The following is a 19,770-nucleotide window of genomic DNA, read 5'->3' as shown; positions in this document are numbered from 1 at the left end:
ACAATCAACCGCAAGGCACCAGTTCCGGCACTCAAGAAGGACCATGTAATTTGATCGCAATGGCTGTTGCCTGACTGCAGCCACAATGTGGCAATACAGTAACTCGTATTGCAAGTGTGACATTAGAGCAAAAAGGTGACGATTTTTGTGAACGTTTATTTAATTTTCATAAATGTACTGAAAATTAACAGTCATAATATTTCTTTCTTTAAATTTTTCTTTGAGAGACTGTCTATAACCAAGCTGATATATAACACGAACAGCTCTCTTTTGCAGAGCAAACAATATCAGCAGCATGACCCCACAGCAAAATACCGTGAGTCATTCATAATAATCTGATAAAATATATTACTTTAATGATGGCAGATATATAAAAATATATTTCTTATATTACATTATTTATTTAAGAAATAGTAACATCATTTACTCTTATTAGTGATTTTTATTAAAATAACACTAGAAATAAAGGATTGCTTGTTACTAATAGGCTTCATAAGATACATAATAGCTTTAAGGGTAAATGTATACACTTTTATAATAAAGTCACAGCCCCCATCAGGCTTTATCTAGAAATAAATTTAAATGTTTTATAAAAAATGGCTCTGTCGTAAATCCTATTACTCCATAGTTGAATATCTAAGTGATCAGACAGCCTGGGACTAGATTATGATTATTTTATAGCGATAGAAATGACTGTACAATATTGTATATTTTTATTGAAAGTCTAAAGTTTTAGAGAGTTTGGTTAGTAAACCATAAATCATAATCCAACGGATTAAGATCGGGACTAGACGACGGCCAGTCTTCAGCTCTTGATGAAGTCCGAAACATCTCAGCAAACATCGATAGATAGTGGGAAACTATTTACAAAAAAAATTGTGTACGGCCAATCGTACGGATTGTTTAAGGGACTCCAAATTATCATGGCGTTTAGAGCAAGCCGTACTCTCTAAAGTTTTAGAGAGTTTGGTTAGTAAACCATAAATCATAATCCAACGGATTAAGATCGGGACTAGACGACGGCCAGTCTTGAAGTCCGAAACATCTCAGCAAACATCGATAGATAGTGGGAAACTATTTACAAAAAAAATTGTGTACTTTATTAGGTTGATTCTTGAAGACGAAACAACACGAAAACGATCGAAATTAATTCAAAATGCAAAAATACTTCAGAGTATTGTACGTTCCGTCGCTGCCAATTGTATTATACGTCAAAATTAGTTCTCTAGACGTTCGCGGTCTAACTGTATAATAAAGAATGTATGGCCGCGCGTGTCTGTCCGCTTGGGTTGTTTTGTTCTAGGTAGGTACCTACTATTCCATTTGGCTTGGCACCAAGTTAAAACCTATCAATAGATACCACATATAAATAATAGTATTTTGTTAATATTAAAGATAAAGGTTTGCATAAATGAATCTGTCATTTTTATATGATTCTTCATTGAGTTTTCTCATTTTGGCGCCAATACAATGTACAATATTTTGCGATATTAAAATGGAGTGGGGTGATAAAGAGAATCGTTGTGGTTGCATTATACAAAGTAGGTATGGAGCCAAATGCAATTTTAAATTTCTCCATTATTAATAGGTACAATGGGGCCTCTTCAGTTTGTGACAGAAAAAGATCTAGCCGTCCACGTAGTGTTCGTCCGAAAAAAGTGGTCAAAGCAGTAAGGGAAAGAAATCCTGTACGAAAGCAAAAGATTTTATCTCGGGAGATGAAGATAGCACCTAGAACCATGTCGATGGTTATATTTATTTCTCTTTAAACTAAAATTTAACCATGTAATTAGTGATTCGAACGAATAGAACCTCTTACGCGTTCACATCGGCGATAATACAAAAATATAGTCCCATTATAAATGAAGCTTTCAGCGTAAAATTGAATTTTTTTAATTTGTTTACTTACAATTTATCTCTTAAGGAACATTTTGATTGAATATAAGCATTTTTTTTTTTGAAAAAATCAATAATTTGAGAATTTAATTTTAGAATATTAGATTGGTAATTGAATTAGATTTTATTTCACTATAGCAAATGTTGAATAAAAATCTAATCAAAATACAATAATTAAAGCAGATATTTTTCTGTTTGATTTTTATCGTTAACGTTGCCATGTACCATAATAATATAAATAAAGAACAGAACAGGGAAAAACTAACTACACCAACACCAAGCCTAAAATGTCAAATATTCTTAATAATTATACTTATGTCATTATGTATTATGTAATATCCTACCACTCTCCACTCTCCCCCTCTAACTTGTGCAGGGATCTTTTAACTGTTTGGACGAAGCGTTCGGCTTGAGCGATTATTTCATGCACTATGCCATTGTTTGTTAGAAACATTTGAAATTTTTGAGAGACATTGAGAGATTTTTTTTCTGTCCTGTGCTGCCCAGGGGCGTAAAAAGAATAGGGTAGTCCCAAGGGTGTCGTAAGAGGCGATTACGGGCTTTTTGAAAGTGGGAGAGTCAAGCTGCCGTCTTATGACGTCAGCACAATCGGGCCAGAATCGTCCGGGTTACTTACCACACTCGCACAGAAAACCGGCGTGAAGTAGCGGCCTAGTGCCGCTATGTTTCGCATAGGTAAGTGTCGAGGACCGGAGGCCATCCCTTCCCCCTCTCCCCCTCCCCACGCTTAATGTGGACTTCTGTAATATCAGGGGAATTCACTCCAATTTAAATGCCGTCCACCACCACCTTGAGATGGCGCAGCCGGCCTTGAGTTTTCTTACGGAGACGCAGATATATCAGCAGATAGATACCTAGCGATACGTCATATTTAACGTACCCCGGGCACAAAATTGAGCATGATTTTATGCCTCATGCCGGGGTATGTGTGTACGTTAGGAAGGATATCTGCTGTCGCCGTCTCGGCAATTTTGAGGGTAGGGACCTGTCTACTCTCTGGCTCCGCGTAGATTAAGAGGACCGCGTCCGCATCTATGCGTGTGTCTACAGGTCCCATAGTGGTAACGCAGAAACGGATCACCTCATGGGCTGCGTTCAAGCGGCATTTGATGACGCTGATTTCAACGGGCACAATGCCGAATGGCTTGGATCACGTGCTACTGACTACTACGTGCATAATTTTGCATTGGCGCATGGTCTGTCCCAATTGGTTGGGTCGCCAACGCGGCTCCCGAATGTGGATAGTCACATGCCTTCCTTATTAGATCTTCTGCTGACTCCACAGCCCGATGGTTACCAGGTCTCTGTCGACGCCCCTCTCTGAACGTCAGACCATTGCCTGGTCAGGAGTGTAGTGCCTATCCGACGCCAACGTCGCAGACCACCCGCGACCCGCCGCGCTTAGCACTACAAGTCAGCAGATTGGAACCCCCCTACTCTCCAAAATCATGGAGAGCATAATTAACCGCCAGCTCTTGGTATACCTTGAGGGTCACCAGTTGATCAACGACCGGCAGTACGGCTTTCGCCATGGTCGGTCGACTGGTATACCTAACACATAGATGGGCGGCGGCTATTTAAAGCAAGGGGGAAGGCCTGGCAGTTTGCCTGGATATAGCGAAGGCCTTTGATCGTGTATGGCACAAGGCGCTCCTCGCAAAACTTCCATCATTTGGGCTTCCCGAGAGCTTATGCAAGTGGACTTCCAGCTTCCTCACTGGGTGCAGCATACAGTTCGTTGTCGATGGTTATTGCTAGAAATCCCAAGCCTGTGAACGCTGGAGTGCCCCAAGGCTGTATGCTATCTTTCACGCTGTTTCTTCTGCATATCAATGATATGTTGGACACCGCCAACATTCATTGCTATGCAGACGATAGCGCTGGTGATGCCGTATATACGGGCCATGCAAGTCTCTCTCGGGAAAACGTCGACCAGTGCCGGGATAAAGTTGTGTCTTCTATCGAGTACTCTCTCGAGAAGGTCGGGGAATGGGGTAAGTTGAACCTTGTCCAATTTAACCTCAAGAAGAAGACTCAAGTTTGCGCGTTTACCACTAAAAAAACCCCATTTGCCATATCACCGCTCTTCGACAACACTTCCCTTAACGCCTCGCCTAGTATCGGAATACTGGGTCTTGAAATTTCGAGCGATTGCCAATTCCGTGGCAAATTCTATGGAGGGCAAAGCCAAATTGGCTTCGAAGGAACTGGGCGTCATAAATAGAGCACGGCAAAACTTCAAGCCGGCCCACATTCTAGTGATCTACAAAGCGCAGGTCCGGCCACACATGGAGTATTGCTGTCATCTCTGGTCTGGCGCACCCCAGTATCAGCTCGATCCATTTGACCGCGTGCAACGCAGAGCAGCTCGACTTGTCGCAGACCTAGCGCTCTGTGAACGGCTGGATCACTTGGCGTTGGGTAGAGACGTCGCTTCATTGTGTATCTTCTACCGCATTTATCATGGGGAGTGTCCCGAAGAGCTGTTTAACCTAATTCCTGCCGCCGAATTCCACCTTCGCACGACACGCCACAAGTTAGGATATCATCCCCACCATCTGGATGTGTGGCGGTCTTCCACTGTGCGGTTTTCAAGGAGCTTTCTTCTATAACTATACTTGACATAACTATGGATCGATAAGATCTTGTCATCAAGCGGTGACAGCAATGTAAGTAACTAGAGATACGTTACTGAAAACGGCCGAGTTACCCTAGTTTGATTTCCGTCACATGTCATTCAATTAAATACTATTATCAGAAAATAATGCTTTAATTACTAATTAATAAGTATATAATAATTATATAACAATACCTAACCTGATGATTAACGTCATTAGCACTTCCGCCGAAAGACGTCCACTGCTGGACAAAGATCCCAAAGATCTCCACGATGATCGGTCCTGCGCTGCCTTAATCCAACCTATACCAATCTTGACCAGATCGACGGTCCATCTTGTGTTGGCCTACCAACACTACGTCTTCCGGTACGTGTTTGCCATTCGAGGACTTTACTGCCCACCAACCATCTGTCCATTGAACTATTTGCTAATATATAATTCATAAATCTTATTTTTTATGTATGCTTATCAACGAATCAAACTAGGTACCTATTTATTATTAAATTAAAAGTTGAAAATAATCTTAATTATTTATTTATTCATAAATTGTGTTACATAATATATATCTATTGTGACTTAGTTACTAAACAAATATTTAAAGTACTTTACAAAATCATCAAATGCACTTCGTAAGGCATAGCAATGAACATCAGAAGGGCAGACATTCAAAAAAATTTTTTCGGCTTTTAAGTGTTTTGGTATCTAAGTACAATATGCAATTATGGATGAAATTATTTCACTTCCGTGCTAGCAGCACTCCACCTCGAGCGGCCGATGGACTGTCAAATTATTCTATGACTTAACTCTTACGGCCTTACAAATAAACTTGGTATAAAGTTATAACTGATAATAAACAAAAAAAAAATGCAAAATGTTTACAATATCATTCACAACACTGTTAATACAATGATAATTCTGAAGTCTTCCGAATGACAAGCTGCCTTGCAAATAAACGCGGGAAACGTTATACGTCCGAACAAACCATTCGTAAGCAAAATGTCTATTTGTAAACATTTTACATATTCTTGGTTTATGCTTAGTTATAACATTGTGCCAATTTTATTTGTAAGGCCGTTAGACTATTGCAAAAATCCGCGGCCAGCCTTTAAAAACAGAGATAATAATTATGGTCTTAACAGACATTAACCTTATGATGGTGATTGGCCGTTGGCTGTTTCCCAGAGTAAAAAGGTTTGCGTAGGTCCAAAGTACATAGTTACTTCTATATCAGACAATAATATATTCTTTCACAGACATTAGTTTGGTATTGTAATAATAATTTCTTATTCTGTCACTAGTTGTGGAAAAAATGTATCTTACACGGTAACCCTAAATATGGTGACGTTTATTTATCTTGTCCCTTACTGCCACACGCTCACCCCGTGTGTTCATATAACTCGCGAGTTGAATGTAGAGTTCAATGTAGAATGCAATAGTGATGTGACCTTATTATAATTGAAGATCATAATCATGTGTGTGTCGCTAAAATTAAACCATGCTTTAAGTTTACCATTTTACACTAGGTTAAAATGAAAAAAAATATTTAATATTTAATTTTTATTCTGCCTTTCTTCAACACACATGTCTGAGACATTTTTCGCCATTTCTCTTGCTTGGTGATTAATAAAAACTCGTTTCTTTTGGAACGGAACCTGATCGACACGGATCAGTCATTATTAAAATAAAAAAAATATCACGAGATCGCAACTTCAGTATTACCGCAATAACACGGTAATCGTACGATAACTGACGACTACTGCACATCACTACACTACAGACACGCGGGGCGAGGTGTGCGGACAGCGGGGGGAGATGCTCCCTCTCTTCACCTGACCCCGACTGTATTCAACTGGCGTGATCTGTTTAAGTAACACTAGTATATTCTAACTCTATATCTCACCATTTTTTTTTCGTGTCCTTCCGTCCGTTTGTTCTTAGAAAAAAATTGAAGTAAATAGAATAAAATCACGTGTCTTACTTCGAAATAGTAGTCACTGTATACGATGAAGGCATATAATAGCTATCTTATGTTTATATAGCATACATAATGGTATAAGATGAATTTCAAAAGAACAAATGGCTTAAAATACATTCTAACTATTATTGGTTTATATTATGTTCGATAAACAATTATGAATAATGCGTTTAGCATTGATTTTTTTGTATTTGAAGTCGGGATTTTCCTTTGTAAGTAATTTATTTTGCAAATACCTTAATAGGTACTTTCAGTCCATTAGTTTGACATACAAGATAAACTTAAGATACATGCAATTATTATCTTTCAATTAGCTTAAGGCGCAGTGGTCCATCGGGAGTGTACATTGGATGGATATGGTAGTCCAGGGGTTCGTGATGATATTCCAGTTTGAAGGCTTGCACTATCTGAAATTAGAGTTTTATTATAAAATTATGATGATCAATATAATTGTTTTTCTTATATATCACTACATAATATAAAACAAAGTCATTTCCTGCTGTCTGTATGCTTAGATCTTTAATACTACGGAACGGATTTTAATTTTTTTTAAAGATAGAGTGATTCAAGAGGAGAGTTTTTATGTATAATACATGTATAATTCAGTAGAGAAACATTGATAATTTTAGGGGTTTCTAATATGATGTCGTAAATGAACACAGTTTTTTGTGTTTACATTGCAAGCGCTGGCTTAACCCTACGAGATATATCAAAATAATATTCTATAGTTTATTTTATTTTATTTTATTTGGGACACAAAATAATTACACACTAGATGATTACATTAGAGGAAGAAATAACATAACTAGTACGAAGTGCATAACCAACGACAATGTCCACGGGTTACTATATAATTGTTAGGTAACAAGAAAGAAAAGTAGTTATTACAAACAGATGTTGCTTACAATATTATTATGATGTTACATATAAGTCTCCAATGAGAATATTTAATTAAATATTTTATACACCTTAAAAAGTTCTACGATGGTATATATACCACATATTTTCATTATCTCTTAGGGATAACCCACAATAACCATTTTTTATCCTTTTTACGATAAATGATGGCTTATTTACGAAGTAATTTTAAGCAATACAGCATTAATTCTTATCCAATAAAGTACATTAAATACATTGTGCATTTAATATAGATAAATATGGCACTTTACAGCATGTAATTTAAATGAATATTTTCAAAGATATAACAGATTTAAAATGCACGGACATAGCTGTTGCGGCGGTACAGGCCGGGGGCCCATAAATAGCGCTACGAAGGCCGTGCTTCGACCTAATCACTCTATGATTAGCGGCTTAGAATTGAGCGTTAAGTTTTTCACATGGCCAATTATAAGTCGCTCTTTCAAGAGTTACCTCTAAAGAAAACATGTTTGTATTGTCTAATAACTAAAAAGCTGTAAACGTTATAAAAACAGTGTGGTACCTATATGAAGAATCAGCATTGCAACCGTGCGAAGCCGGGGGCTAGTACAAAATATTAATAACTTTCTATAGCAGTCATCAAGGGGCAATTGTTTAACACACCTGATGGTATGGGATTGTGTATGGAGCCCATTGCATTAAAAATGTGTTTTTTTTTTAAATAAACATACCCTATTTACTGTTAATCTTCGTAATAATTGGTGGAGATGGCGTGCTAACCGTTCTATCTCAATATATTTTTGATACAATATCTAAAGTAAAGCCAACGAGACGATACCTTTGAATATTTCAAAGAATTAATATCTTTCAAAGGCTGTCTAGACTGTGATTCCATACAAAATCACAAACGACTTACAATAATAGCAAAAATTAACAAAAACAAACAGTAACGGATTAATAATAACAAAAAACTAACTAAATACGGAAACGAAAAAATACGTATTACTTACTTCAAACTCAATCCAAACTGGAATAAACTAGTTCATACAATGGCGGACATAATAGAGACAGGGAGGTATTCGCTCGCTATCGCTATATAACTCAATAACCGTCCGTTTGTTTACATTATTTGTCTCATTCCGTTGGCCTTTGTAGAAGTTAAATAAAACAACATTACCTTGCTAATTACAACATGCATTTCAAGTTCCGCGAATCTTCTTCCGAGACACATTCTCTTTCCGAATCCGAAAGGAAGTGACGCGAAGGGATGTTTGAACGAGGACCTATCAAGCCACCGCTCCGGAAGGAACTCCGATGCATTTTCAAAATATTCCTCGCTGTTTCCCATTACGTAGTGTTGAAATATTACTTGCGTCTGGGAATTATAATAACTTAGATTAAATGGTATATTCATAGTCTAGCTTACTAAGTCATTAAAATAATTATAATCTCTGTAGTTTAGGTACTCTGTCTAAAATTATAAGTTTAGTAAAATTTACTAATATTGTGTAATCTGAATGTACAGACAGACATTATTTGAAACTATTATTTTTTGTAATTATGTGATAAATTTTACTATATTATGGAGCAGCTATGTTTAATACGGAATGATCTGTAATTAGATTTAATTTTAAAGAGAGAGTTTTGTTTTGTTTGAAATCAACAATACTCGTTCTGGTTTTTGAATCTGTTTGTACCTCATTATAAATTAAAGTGTTAGGGTTATTGGTATAGCTTTTACGAGTATTTAATGTAAGTCCAAAAATATATTATGGTTTTTAATTATCATTTACAATGTCTCTTTATATTATAATTTGAATAAGTTTTTGTAATACGTTCATTGCAATCACGTCTAATTCAAACTTGTCAAGAGGGTTCAGGCGTCCACATTACGAATAGGTTGATGACACTTTGTGAGAGTAATTATATCCGAATTACACAAAATAAGGTCTAGACTCTAGAGTACGGGTTTCCCAGTTAGTATTGGAATTGAAGTATTTTAAGTTATTTAATGCAAGAAAATCCGAAAACTGGTTATGAATATTACAGTTAATTTTAAAAATAGGCGATAAACATTTGAAATCAAGATTTTTTTGCCAGTTTCTGAGATTGAAGTCGTCTGCTATGAGTATTTTCAATAAATTTATTAAGATCTGTCCTGTTAAGTGGAGGAGGTAAATATACGGTGCAAATATGAATAAGTTCAAATTGGCTATCTGAATTTCTTAGTTTTATCTTACCCACAAGTGCTCACACTCAGATTCCCAATCTGGCATCCGCAAAATAATTTGGCGTCCATGCTGACATGACACAGATAATTTTCAATTTGCCGCCAAATCGTAAAACTAATGTCAAACGAATACAAAATAATATTGGCAAAGAGTTCCATTTTCAAAATTAAGGCTTATTTTGTTTTATATTGTTTACAAGTGGCCATTTCTAAATACTTTCAGTGTCACACTCGTAATATTATTCTATATTTAATAAAGTGATCACTTACTCCTTTCGGTATATTGTATCCACATATTACAGTATCTTTCGTTAATTGTCTCCCATTGCCAATCACAACTGGATACAATCTGAAACAAGGACCATCCTGTCAGTTGCTAATATTACAGCTTACTTATATATATTTTGCACCTTTTTGGTATACCTATGAAGATAGTTGTGTAGTTTACAGTGGCCAGTACCTATCTTTCTTAGTAGGTACCCACTCCCAACTTGTCTCTGTGTTTAGTGGGAGAGCGACTTCTCAGAGTATTTTGTATCAAAGCTTTTGAGATGTGTCCTTAAATGAGTTTGGCCTTCAGCTTTATATGTGCTGTTTGCTCTAGTTTCTAGCCCAGTCCTATAATTGACATTTCTTTATCTTGGCGAGCTGGTAGAACAGTTCAGGTTCTTTAATATATATTTCTGTACCTTTTCGAGTTAGCGAATCAACTGCTTGAAAACCAGTTTAGGGTGGTTTTGAATCCTATATAAAATATGCAACTTATTTTGCACATTTTTACATGAGTTGAAATGCAATAGCGTGAAATTAATACATAGATACTTACCTCATAACTTCTTTGATACAAGCCTTCAAATATGGCATGCGGTTAATATCGCCTGGCTTTAGTGGAGCATCTTTCAAAACATTACATATTTCCTCGTGCAAACGCTCCTGAACTTCTGGCCTTCGTGACAGTTGGTACAAAGTTGATGCCACCGCATTTGAGGTCTGCAATGGTAAGAATAAATTTAAGCACCAATTGTGAGCGTGAACAGCTTGAGAAATAGGAGTAGCTAAAAGAAGTACTTGCATGTGCATGGCAGGGTACGTCAGTCAGTACGGGACAGCCCTGCCACCAGAACTATTAGCTCAATTGTACTGTTGTTCAATGGTGTGAAGGAAAGAAAATAATTCAAATACAAATATTTTTATTCAAAGTTGGATGTGACGTGTGATGTCACTTATTGTAATTCAAATACTACCACCCATTCCAAAATGAATGCCTCTGACCTGAGAAAAATAGGCACAACAAACTTTTTTTGCATCAAAAAAATATTTTACTAAGTAATATTGTACAATTAAGCCTATAAAGTATTTTTTTTTAAAATTACCGTGTCAATGCCAACAAGAAACATGTCAAGAGCTGCTACAGCCGCAACCCTGGTGCCAGCAGCTGTGACCAGGTCTTGTAACAGAGATCTGCTGCTCCCATTGCCACATTGCTGAAGCGCTTTTTCCACGTGCTTGAGAGTAACACTGAAACGGGAATACGTTGTATTGATAACTAATGACGGGCTGATGCTTCTATCTGCATGTTATCAAATTTAAATATTTTTATTTAAAAATAGAATTTAAATTCACTTATGAACGTCAAAAACTACCCATTCAAAATAGTCTGCCTGAGAAGACCTGAGGAGAACACGCCTGTTCTTCTTCTTTTGTTTTTAAATAAAATTTTGATACAATCAAATCTATAAATTAAAAAGCCTGACGGCGGTCGCTCCATTCTCGATCTGTGGCATCATTAAGAAAGTCATTTGTGTCATAGTAACCATATAAATATTTTGAACAATTATTTTGAATTTCGTTATTCAATTGTTTCGTACAATTTGTGTACTTATATTGTAATAGTAATATACGCCCAACATAAGCCTTACTAACTCGAAAACCGAGTAGTAGGCATAACAAGTTTATTTTGGTCCTACTTTTAACATTGTGGTATCTCAAATTCTAGTATATTCGCTAATGTGCTTACATATATGCATAACATTATTATAATAATATTTAATCCTTTTATCAATTTTCCATTCCATTTTTTAATTATTGTATACTAAGATAAGTGGACAAATATTATTTTTTATTAACATTTATGTTAGTTAGTTATATTAATTGCCTTACAAACTAGTTTAATTAAGTTCATATTTTCCTAATTTTCGAATGGATTCCAGTTGGGTTAAAATCCCATCATTCCTTTCCATTCTTCTTTTTTCTTTTTCCGTTTTCGAGTCAGTTAGTTCCACCAGCGGCGACGCAAGAAAAAAAATTTATGTGTACAAGATACATTTGGCGACGGGTAATATAAAGTATATATATATATATAATATATAAAGGGTGGTCCAACCATGTACGATGTTAATTGGGAATCACACCTTACACCAGGTTTTTTGCCCAACTTTACTTGACATTTCTTTGTTTGTCAAATTCAACGATGGAGATATGCACAATAATTGAGCAGCGCGTTAAAATTGTTGAAACCTTTTACGAAAATGGGCATCAAATAAAAATGCATTTCGTGCACATTGTAATTTTTTTAATGAGCCTAATCGACCAAATGTGTCCACAATCGTGTGAATTGTGCCCAAATTTCAGCAAACCAGGTCTGTAGTAAATGTGGAAACACCTGTGCACAAGAGTGACTGTTTGGTGCGGTTTATTGGCTGGTGACGTCATCGGAACTTATTTCGAAAATGAGGTCAGCCAAGCAGTTACCGTGAATGGTGTGCTTTCTGTGGCTAAATTGAGGATATGGACCTGGATGACACGTGGTTCCAATAGAATGGTGCCACTTGCCATACAGCCAACGAAACAATAGCTCTTTTGTGCGAGAAATTCAATAGGCGTGTCATCTCATGTTGTGGCGATGTTAATTGGCCGCCACGATCATGTGGTTTGATACCGTTGGACTTCTTTCTTTGGGGATATATAGAAGAAAAAGTCAACGCCAATAAGCCAAGATCATAAAATCACAGTAACTTAACGCAAACTATTCGTTATGTTACAAGTTCGTACAGATTGTTGAAGTGAAAACTTCTTTAGGCAAGCAAGGCACTATATTTTTTTTGCTATTGAATAATATTGACCCTTTTACGCTTGGCTATGTAACGCTCATTCGGTAATTTCGCGTCACCTTCGGAAGTGCAATTAGTCACAGCAAAATTTACCTGAGTAAACAACACAATAATAATGATATAGGTATATTATGAATGTTATTACTAATTTACGAATGAAGACCAATAAAAATTTATTAACTTCGTCTTCGTGACCTATCCACTCTCTTTATCTTTAACTCACCTCAGTATAGTATCAAGCGCGGCGACATATCTTCTGAACATCTTTGTGGGATAGATCCTCCACCACGGAGCTCGTAGCTCCAGCTCTCCAACACAGAGGAAGAAGGTGTGAACGGCATCAATCAATTGCTGGCTATCAGATCCGTCGGTGGCTTCGAAACAGCCCAGTCTTGTGTCCAGTGCTATCAAACCAAGAGCTGAGAAAAATAAGAGATACATTTATTTATAAATGAGAAGGTGAAACTATTTACAAAAATATCTATTTAGCGCATCATTTAAATAGGCAAATAAAATATTTTAAACGCTATAAGCTTCGCCTGTATGTATGTATGTAACTGAAACTTTTAATTTGATTGTCATCTAACACAATACAGTTTAAAAGATTTTGTAATTTTACGGAGCCTAGAAGATGGAATTGCGAGTTTATGTTTGGTTGGAGTATTGAAATTACGTACATCAGTATTATTTTTAAATTGGCTAATATATTTATGAGCAAATTACAGGAAGTCATCGTATATATATACAGTACAGTGTACTGTCATTTCACTAAACTTTTCTCTCAATTAATGTCTTGAACACATTTTATAGGCTACTCGAATTGCCCTTTTCTGTAGCACAAATATGTTGTCAATATCTGCGGTTCAACCCCATGACATGACAGTATGAATTTCATGATAGACGCAGTCGAATGCCTTGGATAAATCACAAAACAACCCTAACGCATCAAACGAATCCTCCCAAGCATCCAAAATAGTTCTTATTAACTCGATACTAGCATCTGTGGTTGAACGACAGTTAGTAAAATTATATTGTTTATTATGCATGAGGTTATTATTTTAAAAATTCTAAATTAGTTGCATTGACATGATTTTTTCGAAAATTTTACTAAAGATGTACCGATATGGGTCTTAAATTGGTGGGGTCAGCGTTATCTCTTGACTTGAATAGAGGAATAATCTTGCTGTGTTTCAAATAATTTGCTGTGTTTGGAAATATACCATAATCACACAATCATTTAATATTAAAGCTAAGTCTGTGGCAACAATTTTTATTACAGATTTCACTACGTTAACAGAGATTTCCGAGAGATCTTTAGTTTTCTAAAATAGTGTAATAGTCTTAATAATATCTATGCGATCAACATGCTTAAATTTATAGTTTGAGTACAATCTGAAAATTTAAGGATATTCATAGTGCATATTTAATATATAAAACACAATATATTTTCATACTTACACTCTAAAGACCATTTGTGTATTTCATTTAAAAAATCGGCAGGAGTCTCAGAGTCTTTGTTTCGAATATTCCGCATCCTGGAATTTGAAATATGATAAATCAATTTGATGGATACACTTCTATTATTTCATTATTCAAATTCTAACATTTTTATTCAAAATAGGATTTACAATCACTTGAACGTTAAATATTACTAACCATTCAAAATAGTACCTTTGCCTTAGACCTGAGAAGAACGGGCGCTAATAACTCAGCGGGAATTTTTTAATCATAATTTCATTACAATTTAATATCGTACAGTAAAATTTATTAATAAAAAGCCTGAGGGTGGTCAATCCATTCCCAATCAGTAGTCATTACGAGCAAGAAAGTCATTTACATTATTCTTTAATTCTTTTAGATTTCGCTCGTATGGAACCCGAGAGGTCACGGGTTTGAGTCCGGCATCGTTCATAAATTTTGGTCACAAATTTAATTTGTATAACACTTCTATTATTTACATGTCGGCCATTTTGTCTGCCATCTTGTTTTTATTATTTGTTGTTACAGCGGCTATACATATACACACTCTGTCACAATTTCAGCTGTCGAACTATGGCTGAAACTGATCTGGTCTCCTCCAAGGAGAATTTCTCTAGGCTAGCAAGATTTGCAGCAAGTTGGTACCAGGACAGGAGAGAGATGGGGGAGGGAAACCAGGATCGTAATGAAAACAAAGTAAGAAAGATAACAGAGTAGAGGAGAGGATGAACAAGGAGAGCCCTGCGACAAAGCAGCTGTATCTGTGGCCAGCCTTCCCCAGAAGGGGTAGGAGGCCATCTATTGATTTAAAAAAAAAATAAGAACTTGTAGGGAGTCAAGACATGTGCCGGACCCCAATCCGGTACATCTCCCGTTTTTTCGGTCGGTACCTAGGTCTTGATGACCAAAAGGTCGGTAAGACCATGGAAAGGAGGTGGGTTATAAAGTGTGGCTATAGGACACCCGCTGACAGAGTGTAGGGCGGATTATGGAGTGTTAGTAATAGGATTCCGTTTTTAAGTCTTCGGATATGGAATCTTCCAAACAGTGGTGTTAAAACACATAGCAAGAACTGTCGCAGGGTATAATGTAATCATCGTCTTTTCAGTGCAATAAAAAGGAACAAAAAAATAGAGCAAAGAGGTTTCAATGCTCTGCCAGCAGGTGGTGCTAGTTTCGTACCTTCTCTTATAAAAAAAACGATCTGATCTAGGCTTGAAACTTTTTCGATTCAGGAATGTATATTTTGTATTATTTGCAATTTTACAGTTCACGCTAAACTAAAAAATTGTATCTTTTAACATGTGAACATATTATGTGAAAAATTCAAGTAACCAAGTATTTGGTTTTTTATTTTTGTCAAAATATCAGCATTTTCATAAAAGTCGGTGGGTTTTTTGTTAGATAAAATCTTTATTTTTTGATGGTGTAAATAAAATTGCATTATTATAGTAAATGCTTTTATAAAATGCAAAGAAACAAAAACACTTGAATCCGAATTGTTTTTTTTACATTTACAATTTTGAGCTATTTATTATTTTACACTTTAATTACTCGAAAAACATTGACAGACAAAAAATTATAAATTGAAATAAACTGTGAAGTGGATTCCCTACGTCAGATCGCCCGTAATTTAGTTTTCCTTTCATTTAGTTATATTCTCTTCCTTTTCCAATGGGTTTCATTCTCATATTATTTTATATAATATTCAAAATCGGTTCAGTAGAACTTACTCCCTACAAACTCACAAAGAACTCCTTACAATATCAGTATATAATACACTGGCCTTCAAAAGTAAGTATCACACTTTTAAAATTGGGATAACGTTTTAAGTTCACAAGATATACTTTCGAAATAAAAAGGACTCCAAAGAGAATTTAATTTTGTACATAAAAACTTTATAGTCAGTAACCTTCTTTTAAGAATTGGCTGAAAAAAAACTTCAAAAACAAAACCATTCCTTTTTCAAAGTGGACGTTTCCGAATTACAATTTTACCATTCACATTTTTCTTTCTGTTTTAAATTTTTTTCAGGATCGATGGGTCTTGTTTTAAAAATTTATGCTAAAAAGCACATAACATTTATTTATCATGCCTCTTTCAGTTGAAGAATGTGCTAGGATCATGGCTTTTCTGGAACTAGGCATCAGTATGCGTCGCACTGCAAGAATGGTGGGTGTGACGGTACGAACGGTCCAGAAGGTAAAGCGAAGGTACGAAGAGACTGGACACCATCTGAGGAGACCTTGTAATGGCAGACCCAGGTGTACCAGTGCCCGAGAAGATCGTTATATTATTTCCACTGTGTTAAAAAATCGCCACCAAAATGCAGTTGAAGTCCAGCAACAGCTACTTCAGACCCGGAGGGACTACATTAGTGACAGTACAGTGAGAAGAAGACTTGCTGAAGCAAATTTGGAACCCCGAAGACCAGCGAGGGGCCCAAAACTTGAGAGACAGCATCGAGTAGCGAGACTGCGATACGCCCGTGAACACATGCAGTGGGATGAAGAAGAATGGTCAAGAATTTTGTTTGCAGATGAGTCTCGATTCTCCCTTTACACTTCTGATGGAAGGCGAAGTGTTTACAGGCGACCTGGTGAGCGATACTTTGAAGCCTGCATCTCAGAAAGAGTCCAATACGGTGGAGGCAGTGTACATGTATGGGCTGGCATATCTTCAGAAGGTCGCACAGAGCTAGTAGCCATAGAAAATGGCACCCTCAAAGGGCAAAGATATGCTCAAGAGATTCTCAATGAGTATGCAGGGCCGTATTTAGTAAATTGGGTGATGGATCGATGCTGATGCATGATAATGCCCGGCCACACACGGTTCATATCGTACAAGAGTATATTCAGGAGGTCGGTATCAGCGTGATGGCTTGGCCATCAAGAAGTCCTGATCTCAACCCGATTGAACACGTCTGGGATGAGCTTGGGAGGCTAGTCAGAAATCGCAGACCACCACCGACTACCCTCAGGGCACTAAAGCAGGCCCTGGTAGAAGAATGGGAGAATATTCCCCAACATCGGCTCCGAAACCTAGTGTTCAGTATGTTAAACCGGCTCGAAGCTGTAATCAGAGCTCGAGGAGGCAATACCAGTTATTAAAAATTAAATAACATGTAATACATTTTAGTTGAATTTTTTTTACACTAAACTAAAAATGTCTATTTTCATTCTTTTATCTTTTTTAAGTTAAAAATGTTACTAATGTATAATTTTAGTTTCTAAGAATTAAAGCCTATAAAATTTGCAACAAAAGGTTTTTAATCTTAAATCTCTACCTTCTATAGTTAAGAAAAAAAAATAATTTGAAAAGTGTGATACTTACTTTTGCAGGCCAGTGTATAATAATAGTAAAGTTATTATATATTTAAAGTTAAAGTAATTATATATTTTATTTTATGAAATGCTCACATAATGCATCTATTTATTTACGGTATGTATGGATTGATGCATCTACTATACTCAATAACTCTTGTGTTTAAGCCTTTCAGTTTTTGACATTTGAGTATTTTTGTTGCGTCACTTTGCATATTGTAATTAATTTGTAATTGAAATGATTTGTAAAACAATTCAAATGTCAATCTTGACTTAAAAGAGTGGCAATGAGTTTCTTGCTACTTCTTCTCATTAACTCGACCCTTTACTAAGCAGCGGTAAATTCAATAAGAAACAATGCTTTTATTTATTTTTTGACATTCATAAGTGTCATTTCCGTGACTTACATGACGTAAAGTGTTTTTGAATTTGAATTTGAATACGTACCTAGATATAAATGCGTCGGCGACATCTGCTACTTGTTCCGTATACTGAGCAGCAGCACCCGTGCTGAGCGCTACTCGAGACACCTTCGTCCGAAACGCCGCCCACGAATCACCATGCCTTTAATAATAATAATAATAATAATAAAACCTATTTATTTCCAATCTTCTATTAAATTACATTCTTACAGTTATATCTATGATTACATCTATTATAATAAATATAACTTATTGTTAGCATTATTTACATAGATAAGAAAAAAAAAATATATATAATTTTTATTTGTATTCATGACTGATGTTATGTACTGTCATCATCATTATTGATTGGAACCCCTTCTTGGGTATAGGCCTCCTCCAGCTGGGTCCATGCCTCTCTGTCCATTGCTATCTTTTTCCATAAGTGTCCTGCTGTCGCTTGAATGTCTTCTATCCACCTTTTCTTAGGACGTCCTATTTTCCTTTTTCCTATTGGCCCTTCCCACATAGTTGCCTCTGAGGTCCATCTATTGTCTCTATCTTGCTATATGTCCAGCCCACTTCCACTTCTGTTTCAGAGCGTAATGTAAGGCATCTACAACCTTTGTTTTTCGTCGTATCCCTTCACATTTTACTTTATGTATTCTTTTTTCACCGTGCCTTTACCAAAATACAATTCTTAACTCCCTGATAAATCTGGCCTCAAAAAGAACTACATCCCATTTAGAATGGAGAAGACACGAGCGAGACGTTTACCTCATGCGCTATGATATGCCCTGTCCATTACAATTCAAATATTGTTATTCAAAATAGGATTTAAAATTACGTATTGAACGTCAAAATCTACCACCCGTTCGAAAATGTATGCACCCAAACCCAAAAACGGGTGCAAGAAACTCAGAGGTCTTTTACATTTTGTTACTGTAGACAAAGTTACAATTTAAATAGCCTGACGGCGGTTGCTCCATACCTGATCAATATCATTAATGCATATGCAAATGTTTTATGTTATTTCTGCACACTATTTTTCTTTTAATTTTATCGCTTTTTCTTGTTAGTCGTCAAAGGTTCCTATGACGTATCGACCCGAAAACTTGTGAGGGTTAATTCCACAGATAAATTGCATGTGGAAGAAAGTTCCCTGTAAACTGCACTGCAGATTGCACGCCACATATTAAGCACTTCTCTACATAATATTTACTTTATATACTATATAGATACTCACACGGCAATAACTCCAGCACAATCTTTCTCCGCTCCGAAGAAGTCTTTCCGTAACTTATGTTTGTAGTAATTTAATGATGGCATAGAGGGTCTGAAATATAAGAAATTCAAAATTGAAGTCCACGATTAGGAAGAATTTTGCTCCCCACAACCACCTTGTGGAACTAATTATTGGTTGCAGTATTCCCGAAGCGACTTATGGACTTAAGGTCTGGCTAATGCAATACACCCATCTTAAAGGTCGGTAACACATCTCTTGAAGATGTCCATTGACAGTTGCTTCTTCATTTCACATCATTTGAGCCTCTTTACTGTATGCCCCTCTAATATAAAAACTAAATATAACTGGTTATAATATACATCAATAAGGGCATGGTTGGGGATAAATATAGATAGGTGATGCCAGTTTTAAACTGTTTATTCGTATAGTGCATTAAAAATTAACAAAGTTTGTTTTATATTACAGGAAGAAAGGGGCAATTAGGTCACCAGAAAGTTTCGATAAGTCGTTTCGATTCGGGAACACTGCACTCGGCAGATTATTTTCCAAAGTAGCTGTATGAGGCAAAAAGCTTGTTTTAAAACGCGTGTAA

At 36.2% G+C, this 19,770-nt stretch overlaps 1 protein-coding gene across 1 annotated transcript in view; it reads right to left on the bottom strand.

The window, feature by feature from the left end:
- Positions 1-4,668: 4,668 nt before the first annotated feature.
- Positions 4,669-19,770, bottom strand: part of LOC126971061 (probable cytochrome P450 49a1) — a 33,972-nt gene continuing 18,870 nt past the window's right edge. Inside the window, exons 5-13 of the mRNA XM_050817210.1 lie at positions 19,179-19,268; positions 17,979-18,095; positions 14,188-14,264; positions 12,953-13,148; positions 10,993-11,137; positions 10,446-10,609; positions 9,890-9,968; positions 8,567-8,764; positions 4,669-6,917 (exon numbers count right to left, since the gene is read on the bottom strand). Coding sequence (XP_050673167.1) covers positions 6,810-6,917; positions 8,567-8,764; positions 9,890-9,968; positions 10,446-10,609; positions 10,993-11,137; positions 12,953-13,148; positions 14,188-14,264; positions 17,979-18,095; positions 19,179-19,268 — 1,174 coding nt within the window. The 3' untranslated portion in view covers positions 4,669-6,809. The remainder of the gene's footprint in view (positions 6,918-8,566; positions 8,765-9,889; positions 9,969-10,445; positions 10,610-10,992; positions 11,138-12,952; positions 13,149-14,187; positions 14,265-17,978; positions 18,096-19,178; positions 19,269-19,770) is intronic.

The sequence above is a fragment of the Leptidea sinapis genome, chromosome 22 (genome assembly GCF_905404315.1).
Source record: "Leptidea sinapis chromosome 22, ilLepSina1.1, whole genome shotgun sequence".
Taxonomy (NCBI): Eukaryota; Metazoa; Arthropoda; class Insecta; order Lepidoptera; family Pieridae; genus Leptidea; species Leptidea sinapis.
Note: the sequence above shows the minus strand (reverse complement) of the source record. Positions and strands in the feature narration are given on the sequence as shown.